The following is a 15458-nucleotide window of genomic DNA, read 5'->3' as shown; positions in this document are numbered from 1 at the left end:
ATTTTACAGGTGAATTTTGGACAAAAATGAGAGCTGACCTTCTCCTGTTCTCACAACCCACTGAACCTCTGTTTGCTTCCAAGAGTCTCCACATTCATATCTATATCTAGAGAAGGATTCACAAGTAGCCACACAGAAATCAACTTAACCTTCTCTTTCCCCATGGCTTTCAATATACTCATGTACCCCTATCCGAAAAAAGACCCTCCCATAACCTCATATCCCTTCAGTTACTGCCCCATCTGACTCTTACCAAACTCTTTGAATGAGCTGTCAATACCCACTGCCTCCACTGCCTCTCCTCAATTCTCTCCTTGACCCCAATTTAGTTTCTCCTTTCACCACAAAGAAATGGCCCCCTTTCAAGGGTCACTGATGACTACTTTCTTGTCAAGTCCAAAGCTTAGTATTTCTACAGTGCTCTGCACACCGTAAGTGCTCAGTAAATACTACTGATTGATTAAAAATGTAAGGACAGGCTCATTTTTTATCTGCCTTTTTCTAACATGTAATGATAAAAATAATTGTGATATTTGTGTTTATTATGCATCAAGTACTTTTCTAAGCACTGGAGTAGTTACAAGACAATCGGGTTCCACAGTGGGCTCACAGTTTAAGTAGGAAGAAGAACAGACTGAATCCCCGTTTTACAGATGAGATAACTGAGGCAGAGAGAAGTTAAGAGTTGCCCAAGGTCGCATAGCAGTTAAGTCAGTGGTAGAGACAGGAATAAAACCCAGGTCCTGAATCCCAGGCCCGGGATCTACCTAATAAGCCATGTTGCTTTTTGGTGCAACTTGGTATTACTATAGGATTAAGCAAAAGAGTCTCAAGAGTTGACTATTCTTTTACTGGCAATCAGACACTGTACAACGTGATCCTCACTCTAAACAAGCAGTGTTAAGAAGATTGCCTATCTTAAAGTCACTGTTAAATGAGTCCAGGGCAAGAGGTTCCAGGCAAAGGGCAATGATGAGTAAGAGTAGGGAGAGGAACATAGTTCTTCTACAAAGTTCACCTCCAAGAACTCCTGCAGTCCTGAGCTCCTTCATACTGACACAACTTAATTAGGACTTTTAACCAAGGGAACAATCAGTATGAAATACATTATGTGCTTGCAGCTGCTTACCTTTCTCAGGATCAGGTTTTCCATCTTCTTTCCCATCATCTTTCCCTTCATCATCTTCTCCTTCCTAAACCAATTCACATGATTAAAACCACCTCTTCAGATAATGGATTACAAGAATTTTCAAGTCAGGGATGTCCTACACCTTCTTGTACATTTGAATAGTCTCTAAAAATCTGCCTAATAGTAATTTATCTAACATGACCTAAAACTAACTGGAGCAAAGTTGCAAAGGGAGAAATAATGGTTTGAGTATGGGGGTCTGAAACAGGAGTTAAATGCAGTCCCTCTGACATAAAAGCCCCTGGGGCTGTGGAATTCATAGGATAGTCTCAACAGAGGGTACGGCAAGGAGAGGGCTTTAGTACCAGAGACAGAGCAAGTTGGGGATAGACTTGGGACAGAAATCTTCTACAGGGAAAAAGGACTTTCTGCCAATTCATAACCTGGTAATTAAGACAGAAGCCAATTTTTGGGCTTTTCTTTGGGTGAGGTGTGAGATGAAACAAAACCAAGGCTTTGGCTTCCAATCTCCAGATTGCCCTTCCCAAAAGTGGAACTACTGACTGCCATTAGAGCCACAAACCTCCAAAAAGTATATTCTGCAAGCCTAAGTGATTTCATAACTCCAACTTTACAGGAAAGGAAAAGGAAGGTGACTGGAAAAAGGGAAACAGAGGTAAGAAAAAAGGGAGTGAGGGGTTAGAGGACTGCCAGGCAGCAACTAAACCATTTTATCAAATTGAGGGAGACCATTGCCTCTCTCTCCACAATAACTCTCCAACAGCAACTTTTATCCAAGGCTTAGTGTAGTGGTTTACATTCAATAAACACTTTTAATTGAATTAAGATTTTTTAAAAAAGGTATTTGTTAAGAGCTTACTATGTACCAAACACTGTACTAACTGCTGGGATAGGTATAAGGTGATCAGGTTGAACACAGCTCTATTCCACATACGGCTCACAGTCTTAACCCCCCTTTTTTAGATGAGGTAAGTAAGGCAGAGAGAAGCAGCTTGTCAAAGGTCACACAGCAGACAGGTGACATACCTGGGATTAGAACTCAAGTCCTTCCGACTCCAAGCCCGTGCTCTATCCACTAGGCCACTATTTCAGTAACTATTTCTGATGAAACAGTTACTGGTAACATTATGTACAAGATAAAAGGGAGAGGGACTAAATCCCTCAGCAAACTAAGAGGATGGAATGTGAAGCAAAATTCCATACCCAGATACATCCTGGGGAAGAAGAGAGCCCTTGAGTGGTGGGAAGCCCCAAGAAACAGTTACAGTACCATAGGAAATTGAATGCCAAATGGAAGAAATGAGGGAAGAAGGCTGCTCTTGAGAGGTACGATTAAACCTCAGTTGCAGCTGGAGGGACTGGGGCTGTGGAGATCAGACTTAGAAAAATAGTGCACTCTCTACTCTTTAGTCTATTTGTTGATTCCACTGCCCAGGAAGAATTATCATTTTTTCACTGTGATTCTCTGTAGAGATGTCCACACCTGCAGTTTACCTGACGAGACATAACAGGTACCAGAAGCGAAGTTGGATGTCCCCCTCTAGAATGTGTCTACCGCTCTAGACCGTAATTTCATTATGGGCATAGAACTAGTCTGCCAATTTTGTTATACTGTACTCTCCCAAATAACGGCTCAAAGTAAGCACTCAATAAATGCAATTGATTGATTGACTGATTGATTAATACATAGATTCAGGTTGGAAGCAAATATGCTGTCTGTAAGCAGGCCTGTACAGGTACAAAATATGATGTTGATGTTACATCCCCTACTCGCAGCATTCCCTACTAAGCCTGGATGAAGAGCAAATAAACAACCTGGTTACAAGGAACATTATCTGGCACATACAGTTGATTGAATATCTAAATTCCAGCAGTCTAAATGCAAATGAATTTCTATTCCTTCTAAACTGTACTGTTGTGGGCAAGGAACATAATTACCAATTCTGTTGGCTTCTACTCTCCCAATCACTTAGTACAGTACCCTGCACAAAGTAACTCTTCAACACATACAACTGACTGACTGATTTTGAGTAAAAAATATAAAAATTGTACAGACTTAATCTAGAAATTCCCCATGTCCCATGCTCACTGAGTTGAATCAACTTAGCAACAGTTTTCCAGAGTTCTTTCAAACCTGTGGCTCTAACCTGTGGTTCTAAACATCATAAGTACTTGGTTTATAAATACCACTTATCTCCAGCCTGCCTCCCTCTTTCCTCCCCACTGCCTCCCTCCTATTTACTGAGGCTTACTATGTGCAAAGCACTATACTACACACTTGGGAGAGTACAATAAACAATAAAACAGCCCACAACAAGCTCACAGTCACCAATAAGTCTACCAATTTCCTTTGCCTGGATCTTAGCACATAGTAAGCTTAACCACAATTTCTCATTATCCCTTCTTTTTACACAGAGAAAGGGAGGATTGGCCTGTATCTTGGCGGAGAAATTAGACCACTTCCCTGAATTAACTTACTTTAGAACTTTTTTCAACTTTTTCAGATGCTTCCACAGTCTCTGTTCCTTCCCCTTCAGTGCCTTCATCTGAAAGACAATGGACAGCACTTCAGAAGACTAAAAGCTCAATTATGTAGAATAAAAACAACATATAAAAGAGAGGAAAAACAATCATTAAAAGCCCACAGCTAAATACCAGTAAGTTACCATTTTCCGAGTCACTGTTGTCAGAGCCATCAGTTTTAGCTGCCTTGCTGTCTGGTTCATCAGTACTATTTGACTGTTTCCTCTTCTTGTTCTTCTTCTTCTGTGGCTGTAGAAGACAATATCAGCCCCAAAAGGTGAAGTATTGTATGATCTATGGCCTAAATTCAATTACCTCCATTCTTTTCCAAATTGCAAAACGTTTCAATTTTGCTTTGCTGTTTAAATTCCACTCCACATTTAGAATTACTGAATAATATACAATAATGATTTTGAAGCCACAGCACTAACAAGGTAGAAGACCAGGCAACACACTGAGTGCACTTTCCAAATAACTTAGTATCTGCAAGAGAAGGTAGACCCTCAAATTAAAGCTGGATACTTACTTTGAAATCAGCATTTCCCCATGTTTTCCAGGTCCTTCTCATCTGCTTCAGGCCACTGCCAAATCCAAATCCAAATCGCATATTCCCATATGCTCCTCTCATACTTTGTAACATGCCATACTCAGGAATAATCTTCTGGGAGAAGAGAGATGGAAGCCGGGAGGAGCCAGGGCCACAATGGCTCCGGGCTGCCATAGGGTCATCCCACATTCGTCCGTAGCTTGCAGCAATTGAGCGATTAGTGCGGCCATCTCTGGCCCAACCTTGCGCCCTCTGGCCAAAAGAATCACGAATTTGAAACTGTTCCCGGTAAGCATCGTAGTGGCTTTCATAAGCCATTTCCATTTCTGGATCAATTTCACTATAGTCGTAATCAAATCTGTAGATATCACGATCGTTTAGTGTTGCTCTCGAGTCATATGCATCATAGGAATCAAACCTTAAAAAGTACACAGAATGCCGTCAGTCATGAGAGGCAAGACTGCAATACTTAAAAGCATTTTATATCTTTAGAAACATACACAATCCTGTTACTAATTCAGTTCAATTCAGGAACTTTACTCACCTATCCCCGCCTGAACCATATAGGCCTCCTTGCATCATGTCCATTTCTAGGTGAGACACCATATCCAAACGCTGGGTCACCATGTCTAAACTCTGGTTAATTTTGGATAAAACAGTATCAGTACTGGAACTTGTAGAAGCACTGGGGTTTGCATTTGTGTTGGTACTAGGAATTTCCCAAGAGTTTGAGGTGGCCATATTATACCCATAGTTGGAAGTGTTATCCTGACTGTATCCATATCCATAACTATAGTTTTCATAACCTGAAATAAGAAAAAATGATAATTCCAATTAAGCATAAATTTCAATGTGATCGATTAGGTTCAAAAGATCTTTTAGATAATAATTTAGATCCGGATTAGTGTAGGAAACTCTTTTAAAACAAAAGTACCAATTGCAAGGAGTTAACATTTTCTATTACTGTAAATCCAGTAGTGGAAAGGTTCCCCTGGTAAAAATCAGAAAATGCTGTAAATTTTAGTTTCCTAAAATCCTGAAATCCATCCATTCCTTTCCAACCATACTGCTTCCATGTTGATTCAAGCAGTCATCATTTTCTGGCTTTACTACTGCACCAACTTCCTGGCAACCTTACCTCTCCAATTCATATTTCATTCTGCTGCCTGGATCATTTTTCTATAAAACTGTTCAGTTCATATCTCCCCCAAACCTCCAATGATTGCCCATCCACCTTCACATCAAACAGAAATTCTTTACTCTGGGCTTCAAATCAGTCAATCATTTCACCCCCTCCTTTAATATCATGCTGATTACGAACAATGCCGCAGCCCATACACTGTGCTCTCCCAACACCAACCAAACACCAGTTTCAAACACCAACACCAACAGTTTCATTGTAACTCAATCCAATCTATCTCTACACTGACCTCTTTCTTACAACCTACTAGCCTAGAACTCCCTCCCCCTTTGTGTATGACAGACCATCACTCTCCCCACCTTCAAAGCCTTATTAAAATCACATTTTCTCCAAGAAACCTTCCAAGTCCTCATTTTACTATTAATAATGGTGGCATTTGTTAAGCACTTACTATTTGTCAAGAACTATTTGACAACTGTTCCTGCTCAATTTCTCTCTCCACAGTCATACTACCATTGGACCTCTGAACTTCAGACACATATAACTCACTCTCGAACTGCTTCTGCAACCAAGGAGTCGCCATTCTTTCAATTCCTTCCTTCTTACATTCAATCACATTTACTGAGCGCTGACTGTGTAAAGAGCACTGTACTAAACACCTGGTAGAGTACAATACAACAATAAAGAGTCACACTCCCTACCCACAATGGTCTTACAGTCCAGAGAGGGAGACCTTTCCCTGTTCCAGCTCTATCTGCTGCCACTTCTGGCTGCAGTGGAGAATACAGAACAACAGATGAACCTGTTGGACAACTGGTGAAAAACAACCATCTTTTTTTACAAATTAACAGTTGCCTGTTTGCTCTTGCTCAATTCACTTTTGCTCTCAGGGATCAAGGGACATGCAATCAATTCAGCAAAGTCAACAGAACCCTATATGAAAGAGCTTTTGCTGCTGAAAACCTCTCCTATAACACTTAACTTCTTTTGAACTCATCAGGCAGAAACTCCTCACCCTGGGCTTCAAGGCTCTTCATCACCTCACCCCTGCCTACCTCACCACCCTTCTCTCCTTCTACAGCCCAGCGCGCACCCTCCACTCCTCTGCCGCTAATTTCCCCACCGTGCCTTGTTCTCACCTGTCCTGCCGTCGACCCCCGGCCCACATCATCCCCCTGTCCTGGAATGTCCTCCCTCCCCACATCCGCCAAGCTAGCTCTCTTCCTCCCTTCAAGGCCCTACTGAGAGATCACCTCCTCCAGGAGGTCTTCCCAGACTGAGCCCTTTCCTTCCTCTCTCCCTCCTCCCCCTCTCTGTCCCCCTGCCTTACCTCCTTCCCTTCCCCACAGCACCTGTATATATGCATATATGTTTGTACGTATTTATTACTTATTTATTTAACTTGTACATATTTATTTTATTTATTTTATTCTGTTAATATGTTTTGTTTGTTCTCTGTCTCCCTCTTCTAGACTCTGAGCCCACTGTTGAGTAGGGCCCATCCCTATATGTTGCCAGTTTGTACTTCCCAAGCGCTTAGTACAGTGCTTTGCACACAGTAAGCCCTCAATAAATACGATTGAATGAATGAATGAACCATGTCCACTAAATCCCTCCCCCCTGATCAGCACAGCATCCCTGCCCTTCCCTCCCAGTAGTTCGCCTCATCCCCCAACATCCAACCATCCCCCAACATCCAATCCATCTTTTCATCTCCATTCCAATCCTCATAACAGCCTTGGTCAAGGGCTACCTATGGAAAAATGAAAGCTTACCTTCATTCTTGAGTTGTTCTTGACCCAGTCACTGATCCTGCTTGCTGTTACTGAAACTTAACTCACTCCAGATGACAGTGTCTCCCCTGCCACTCTCTCTAGAGTGGGCCTGAGCTTCCAATCCGCAGGAGTTACTGAGAATGGGGGAGAAGTGGGTTTCCTGCTCCCTTCAATGCAACTTCCTCACAATGCCACTTGCCCCGTACCTCTCCTTCCTTTCCTTTGAAGCCATTAATATCCACCTCTACCACCCAATCGTTACTAGTCAGGTCCTCTACTGCCCACTGTTGGGTAAGGACCATCTCTATATGTTCCCGATTTGTATTTCCCAAGTGCTTAGTACAGTACTCTGCACACAGTAAGCACTCAATAAATACTACTCATTCTACTAAGCGCTTGGAAAGTACAATTCAGCAACAGATAGAGACAATCCCTACCCAACAACGGGCTCATGGTCTAAAAGGGGGAGACAGACAACAAAAAATGTAGACCATCAAAATAGACAAATAGAAATTTAAATACCATCCAAATAGATAAACAGAACTATATATATACATATACACATCATTAATGAAATAGATTAATAAATATGTACAAATATAAACAAGTACTGTGGGGAAGGGGGGTAATGGGGAAGAGGAGTGGAGGAAATGGGGGGACTCAGTCTGGGAAGGCCTCTTGGAGTGTGCAGGCTGGACTGTACAAGGAGAGAAGGGAGGTGAGGTAGGAGGAGGCAAGGTGATGGAGAGTTTTGAAGCCAACAAAACAATGTTTGCTTCATGCAAACATTGACAGGCAACCACTGGAGATTTATCGCCCACCCTTAATGCCCCTCCTCCAACTCTCTGAATCACCTGGATCACATTCTCAAATTCTTTCTCTCATCACCCCAACATTGATTTTTGGGGACTTCAATATCATCATCATCATCAATCGTATTTATTCAGAGCTTACTGTATGCAGAGCACTGTACTAAGCACTTGGGAAGTACAAATTGGCAAAATACAGAGACAGTCCCTACCCAACAGTGGGCTCAGTCTAAAAGGGGGAGACAGAGAACAAAACCAAACGTACTAACAAAATAAAATAAATAGAATAGATATGTACAAGTAAAATAAATAAATAAATAAATAAATAGAGTAACAAATATGTACGAACATATATACATATATACAGGTGCTGTGGGGAAGGGAAGGAGGTAAGATGGGGGGGATGGACAGGGGCACGAGGGGGAGAGGAAGGAAGGGGCTCAGTCTGGGAAGGCCTCCTGGAGGAGGTGAGCTCTCAGTAGGGCCTTGAAGGGAGGAAGAGAGCTAGCTTGGCAGATGGGCAGACGGAGGGCATTCCAGGCCCGGGGGATGACATGGGCCAGGGGTCAATGGCGAGACAGGCGAGAATGAGGTACGGTGAGGAGATTACCGGCAGAGGAGCGGAGGGTGCGGGGTGGGCTGTAGAAGGAGAGAAGGGAGGTGAGGTAGGTGGGGGCAAGGTGATGGACAGCCTTGAAGCCCAGGGTGAGGAGTTTCTGCCTGATGCGCAGACTGATTGGTAGCCACTGGAGATTTTTGAGGAGGGGAGTAACATGCCCAGAGCGTTTCTGGACAAAGACAATCCGGACAGCAGCATGAAGTATGGATTGAAGTGGGGAGAGACACAAGGATGGGAGATCAGAGAGAAGGCTGATGCAGTAGTCCAGACGGGATAGGATGAGAGCTTGAATGAGAAGGGTAGCAGTGTGGATGGAGAGGAAAGGGCGGATCTTGGCAATGCTGAGGAGCTGAGACCAGCAGGTTTTGGTGACGGCTTGGATGTGAGGGGTGAACGAGAGAGCAGAGTCCAGGATCACACCAAAGTTGCGGGCTTGTGAAACGGGAAGGATGGTAGTGCCGTCAACAGAGATGGGAAAGTCAGGGAGAAAGCAGGGTTTGGGAGGGAAGACAAGGAGTTCAGTCTTGGACATGTTGAGTTTTAGGTGGCAGGCAGACATCCAGATGGAGATGTCCTGAAGGCAGGAGGAGATGCGAGCCTGGAGAGAGGGGGAGAGAGCAGGGGCAGAGATGTAGATTTGGGTGTCATCAGCGTAGAGATGATAGTTGAAGCCGTGGGAGCGAATGAGGTCACCAAGGGAGTGCGTGTAGATCGAGAACAGAAGGGGACCAAGCACTGATTCTTGGGGAACCTCCACAGTAAGGGGATGGGAGGGGGAGGAGAAGCCTGCAAAAGAGACTGAGAATGAACGACCGGAGAGATAAGAGGAGAACCAGGAGAGGACGGAGTCTGTGAAGCCAAGGTCAGATAGCGTGTTGAGGAGAAGGGGGTGGTCCACAGTGTTGAAGGCAGCTGAGAGGTCGAGGAGGATTAGTATAGAGTATGAGCCATTGGATTTTGCAAGCAGGAGGTCACTGGTGACCTTTGAGAGGGCAGTTTCCGTGGAATGTAGGGGACGGAAGCCAGACTGGACGGGGTCGAGGAGAGTGTTGTTGTTGAGGAATTCGAGGCAGCGCGTGTAGACAACATGTTCAAGGAGTTTGGAAAGGAATGGTAGGCGGGATATGGGGCGATAACTAGAAGGTGAGGTGGGGTCAAGAGAGGGTTTTTTTAGGATGGGAGAGACATGGGCATGTTTGAAGGCAGAGGGGAAGGAATAGTGGAGAGTGAGCGGTTGAAGATGGAAGTTAAGGAGGGGAGAAGGGATGGAGCGAGAGATTTCATGAGATGAGAGGGAATGGGGTCAGAAGCACAGGTGGCCGGAGTAGCACTTGAGAGCAGGGATGAGAGCTCCTCTGAGGATACTGCTGGGAAGGATGGGAGAGTAGCAGAGAGTGTTGACAGCCGGGGGGCTGGAGAAGGGGGGGAAATGACTTGGGGGAGGTCGGACCTGATGGATTTAATTTTGTCAATGAAGTAGGAGGCCAGATTGTTGGGGGTGAGGGAAGGAGGAGGGGGAGGAACCGGGGGCCTGAGAAGGGAGTTGAATGTACGGAAGAGCTGGTGGGGGGGCGATAGGCATGGGTGTCAATAAGGGAGGAGAAATAGTTTTGTCTGGCAGAGGAGAGGGCTGAGTTAAGGCAGGAAAGGATAAACTTGTAGTGAACGAGGTTGGCATGGTGTTTAGACTTTCGCCAGCAGCGTTTGGCAGCTCAAGATGTGTACCCTTCTACTGCCCACTTCCTATCACTCCTAGGCCCCACTGACCTCCTGTTCCACTCCAATCCTCACCCACTCAACAGCTTGGATACAGACGGGATCTCCCTCATTAATTAATTAATTCATTCATTCATTCATTCATTCATTCATTCACTCACTAGCTCACTCATTCATTCAATCATATTTATTGAGTGCTTAGTGTGAGCTGCTTACTGTATTTGTTAAGCGCTTACTATGTACCAAGCACTGTTCTAAGCACTGGGGTAGATACAAGGTAATCAAGTTGTTCTACATGGGGCTCAAAGTCTTAATCCCCACTTTACAGACGAGGTAACTGAGTCACAGAGAAGTTAAGTGACTTGCCCCAAATTATACAGCTGACAAGTAGCGGGGCTGGGATTAGAACCACAACCTCTGACTCCCTTGCTCTTTCCACTAAGCCACACTGTTTCTCCATACTTTACTAAGTGCTTGGAGAGTACAACATAGCAACAAACAGACAAATTCGGGCCCATAACAAGCTCGAGACTAGAGGGGGAGACAGAAATTGATATGAATAAATAAATAAATTATAGACTTATACATACGTGTTGTGGGGATGGGAGGGAGGATGAATGAAGGAGTAAAAATGGCACACAAAAGGAGTGGGAGAAGGGGAGAGGAGGGCTTAGTCAGGGAAGCCTTCTTGGAGATGTGCTATCAGTAAGGTTTTGAAGTGGGGGAGGGCAATCCAGGCCAGAGGTAGGATATGGGTGAGAGGTCGGCAGCGAGACAAATGAGACAGGTAAAAAGTGAAGGTTAGCATTAGCAGAACCAAGTTTGATGGCTGGGTTGTAGTAGGAGAGTAGCGAGGTGAGGAGGGGGGCAAGGTGATGATCTCTAGTCACTGTACAATCTCTACCCTCATTACCTCTGACATCCCTCTATCTCATCACAACCTCCTCACCTGACCTCTCTCGAAAATCCCATCCCAGCAAATCTGTCCTGTTTTCCCTTAGAACCACTCATCTTTGGACCCCCTCCAATATTTTAATATCATCATGCCCCATTTGCTCTCCATAACCAAACTTCCTTCTTTTGACACCCAACTTGACTCGCTCAACACCACCATCTCCACTGAACTCATCTCCCTTGTTCCCCTATATCTTTACCAATCTCATACCTTGAATTCATCACTTTGGTTCACTGACACAGAATGCTTCCTACACTCCTGTCCTCAAGTTGCTGGAGCACTGCTGCTGGAAATCCAGAGATCAATCTCATCCATCGCCAATTTATTCTCATTTGCTTTAATTCTGCCCTCTCCCTGCCCAGAAACAATGCTCTATTTATACTGAATTCTATGCCCATTGCCCATGCCATTATGTTTAACTCCCTGCTCAAACAACCTGCACTCATACCCTCATCTGTCACATATCACCAGATACAGTAGTTATTGTTGCCTTTTACCTCAACTACAATGCTTAAACTTCACCGACCATCCATGACCCTTCAATGCCCCCGCCGCTCTAGTCAGCCCATCCAGTCCTCACCTCCAATTACACCTCCCCCACCCCCTCTGCCACCCAACTCCTCCCCACCCCTTGCACCACCATCATCACCCCTCCTCCCTGTCCCATCCTGTTATCCTGTCTCTATGCTACTCCTCACCCCCCTCCCCTTTAGTTGGCCCCCGTCAAAACAGTCCCTTACAACCTCGCCCCTTTCTCATACCCTCCCTTCCCTCAGGACGCCCCCTGCAATAGCCTCATCCATGGGTGGCCTATGGAACCCCTGGTACAACATAGGGAAGCTCCCCTTCAGTCTCAACCCTTTCCTCAACAAGTCATTACTTCTTGCCACTGCTGAAAACTGGCTCTCCCCAGATGACCTGGTCTTCCCTTCTGCTCTCCCCAGAGGGGCCCTCATCTTTACCCACTCCGCCCAGCCTCACTGGTAAAGGAGGAAGTGTTAACTTCCTTCTCACACCCCAATGCCACTTTCACACCCTTTCACCTCCCCCATCCCTTTCTTTCCCTTCCTTCGAGGCCCAATTCATCTGCCTCTACCACTCATTCCAGATGCTAGTAATGGTCATCAACCTCTCCCCAGGTTCCACCTACATTTTTAACCATTTTGATCACGTTCTCACATTCCTTCTCTCTTTCTCCATTCCTCATTTGATCCTTCGGGACTTCAATACCCACATATATAATAATGATGGCATTTGTTAAGCGCTTACTATGTGCAGAGCACTGTTCTAAGCGCTGGGGGGGATACAAGGTGATCAGGTTGTCCCACGTGGGGGCTCACAGTCTTCATCCCCATTTGACAGATGAGGGAACTGAGGCTCCAAGAAGTTAAGTGACTTGCCCAAGGTCACACAGCAGACATGTGGTGGAGCCCGGATTCAAACCCATGACCTCTGACTTCAAAGCCCGGGCTCTTTCCACTGAGCCACGCTGCTTCCATATATATTCCCGATGTTCCTTCCACTGCCTGCCTTTTATTAGTACTCAACTCCACTGACCTCCCGCTCCACCCCACTTCACCCACTCACCAACTTGGACACACATTTGATCTCATCATCCTACACAATCTCTACTCTCACCACCTCTAAAATCCCTCTTAAATGACCACAACCTCCTCACTTGCCTACTCTTCCAGACACCTTCTTCCAATAAATCTGTACTGTTCCCCGATAGAGGCCTTCCATTTTTTGACCCCATCCACTTTTGTCAACACTTCTGTCAACCCCACTCTAGTCTCCTTATCCAAACTACCTTACCTTGATGACCAAATTGATGCTCAACATCACCTTTTCTACTGAACTCAACTCATTCACTACTCTATCCCTTCTTCGATCTTGTATGACCCCACAGCCTTGAATCACCTCCAGAGACTGCCTCCTTTGTTCTTGTCAATGAGACGCAGAATGTTGCTGGTAGAAATCTAGATATTAGGCAGACTTAGTCCACTTCAAGTTTATCCTTGTGTGCTTTAATTCTGCTCTCTTGTCTGCCTAGAAAAATTATTTCTCCATCAATAGTGACACCCACGCCAACAGCTCTTACCAATTAACTCCTTCTTCAACTGCACTGTCCTTCCCCCTCCCCCATCTCTTGCCACCAATAATTTATTAAGAAAATTACACTATCAAGAGGGATCGCCCTAAAATCTCCCCAGCCCCTCCCTGCACAGGCCCCTTCTTCAACTCTCCAATCTTTCCTGGCAGCATCTCTATCAATTTCTTGCCTTTCTCTACCTGTGGATCTGACCTGATTCCTTCACACCTTATCAAAACACATGTCCCCACCCTTCTTCTCTCCCTAACAGTCATCTTCAACTATTCACTCTCCAATGGCTTTTTCCCCACTGCTTCCCAATTTTCCCATGTCTCTCCTCGTCTAAAAAAACCCTCCCTTGATCCCTCCCATTACCACCCCATCTCCCACCTACCATTGCTCTCCAGACTCCTTGGGAGAGTTGTCCATACCTGTGGGATCACATTCCTCTCCTCCAATTCTATCCTTGACCCCTCCAGTCTGGCTTCTGTCCCCTGCACTCCACAGAAACTGCCCTCTCAAAGGTCACCAATGATTTCCTTCTTGCCAAATCCAATGGCCATTACTCCATCCTTACCCTCCTTGACCTTTCAGCTGCCACCAACACTGCCAACCACCCTCTTCTCCTGGAACCATTATCAAACCTCAGCTTCACTAACACTGTTCTCACCCGGTTCTCCTCATCTCTCTGGCCACTCAATCTCAGTCTCCTTTGCAGGCTCCTCCTCCGCCTCCCAGCCACTAACTGTGCATGCACCTCAAGGTTCAGTTCTGGGTCCTCTTCTATTCTCCATCTATACCCACTCCCTTGGAGAACTCATAGCTTCAACTATAACTTCTAATTTGATGACACCCAAATTTACATCTGACCTGCAAGAGAGGTGCACATATAAAATAAGTTCCTGACAGTGTGAGATGGGCATGGACCTGTAAGAGAGGTGTCCAACGGAACCAGGGACAGACTTTTACAGGAACTTTCTGATGGTGTGAGACATGCTTATGGCATTCATCTCACTACTCTCCTACTATAATCCTGCCCTTACACTTCGCTCTTCTAATGCTAATTTTCTCATTCTACCTCAATCTCATTTATCTTATTGCCGACCCCCACCTGTATGCCTCTGACCAGGATCATTCTTCGTCCTCAAATCTGACAATTACTGTTCCCCACCTTCAAAGCCTTACTGAGGACACATCTCCCCCAAGATGTTTTTCCTGACTAAGCCTCCCTTTGCTCTTCTCCAGCTCCCTTCTGCATCGTCTTCAAATGATCCCTTTACTCATCCCCCTTCCCACCCATACAGTACGTATGTACATATGGGTCATATACTTATAATGATGTCTGTCTCCCCGCCCTAAGACTCTAAGCTTGCTATGGGCAGGGAATCTGTTTATTGTTGTATTGTATTCTCCCAACTGCGTATCACAGTGCTCTGCACACAGTAAGTGCTCAACAGACATGACTGAATGAATGTAAGCTCACTGTGGACAGGGAATGTGTCTGTTTATTGTTGTACTGTATTCTCCCAAGAGCTCAGTACAGTGCTCGGCACAGAATTAAGCACTCAATAAAGATGACTGTCTGAATGAATGAATATATAAATAAATGATTTATAATATGTATTTATAATTTACATACCTCACTGCCAATGCTTTTCCTACATCCTCCCTCTGGCCTTATCAAAATCACATTGCCTTCAAAATGACTTTCAAAACTAAGGCCATCTTTTCCCCTCTCCCTCTCCCTTCTGTGTCACCTTTGCAATTGGATCTATACCCCTTTAGTAATTGATACTTATTTTAATAACTGTGAGCAACTTTGGGAAGGGAACATGTTTACAAACTCTACTGAACTGTATTCCTTCAACTGCTTAACAAAGTATTATGCATGCAGTAAGCCCTTGATAAAAAAGCACTGATTTACTGACTGACTGATTAATCGATATGGGTAAGGTGTTGGGGATGAGAGAAAAGAGATCGAGGTACAGGCTGGCATTTGAGGAGTGAAGAGTGTGGACTGGGTTATAGTAAGGGAATAGCAAAGTAAGGTAGAAGGAGGAAATCTGACTGAGTGGGTGAGGAATTTCTGCACAACGTAGACATGGAAGAGTGACCATTAGAAATTTTGGAG

At 44.8% G+C, this 15458-nt stretch overlaps 1 protein-coding gene across 3 annotated transcripts in view; it reads right to left on the bottom strand.

The window, feature by feature from the left end:
- LOC119946748 (A-kinase anchor protein 8-like) overlaps positions 1–15458 on the bottom strand; it is a 110091-nt gene that overhangs the window by 24166 nt on the left and 70467 nt on the right. For all 3 annotated transcript variants that reach the window (XM_038768186.1, XM_038768184.1, XM_038768185.1), the window contains exons 3-7: positions 4765–5026; positions 4200–4638; positions 3817–3922; positions 3629–3696; positions 1130–1193 (exon numbers count right to left, since the gene is read on the bottom strand). In XM_038768186.1, coding sequence (XP_038624114.1) covers positions 1130–1193; positions 3629–3696; positions 3817–3922; positions 4200–4638; positions 4765–5026 — 939 coding nt within the window. The remainder of the gene's footprint in view (positions 1–1129; positions 1194–3628; positions 3697–3816; positions 3923–4199; positions 4639–4764; positions 5027–15458) is intronic.

Source organism: Tachyglossus aculeatus, chromosome Y3 (genome assembly GCF_015852505.1).
Source record: "Tachyglossus aculeatus isolate mTacAcu1 chromosome Y3, mTacAcu1.pri, whole genome shotgun sequence".
Taxonomy (NCBI): Eukaryota; Metazoa; Chordata; class Mammalia; order Monotremata; family Tachyglossidae; genus Tachyglossus; species Tachyglossus aculeatus.
The sequence above is the reverse complement of the archived record's forward strand: the minus strand, read 5'-3'. Positions and strand labels throughout refer to the sequence as shown.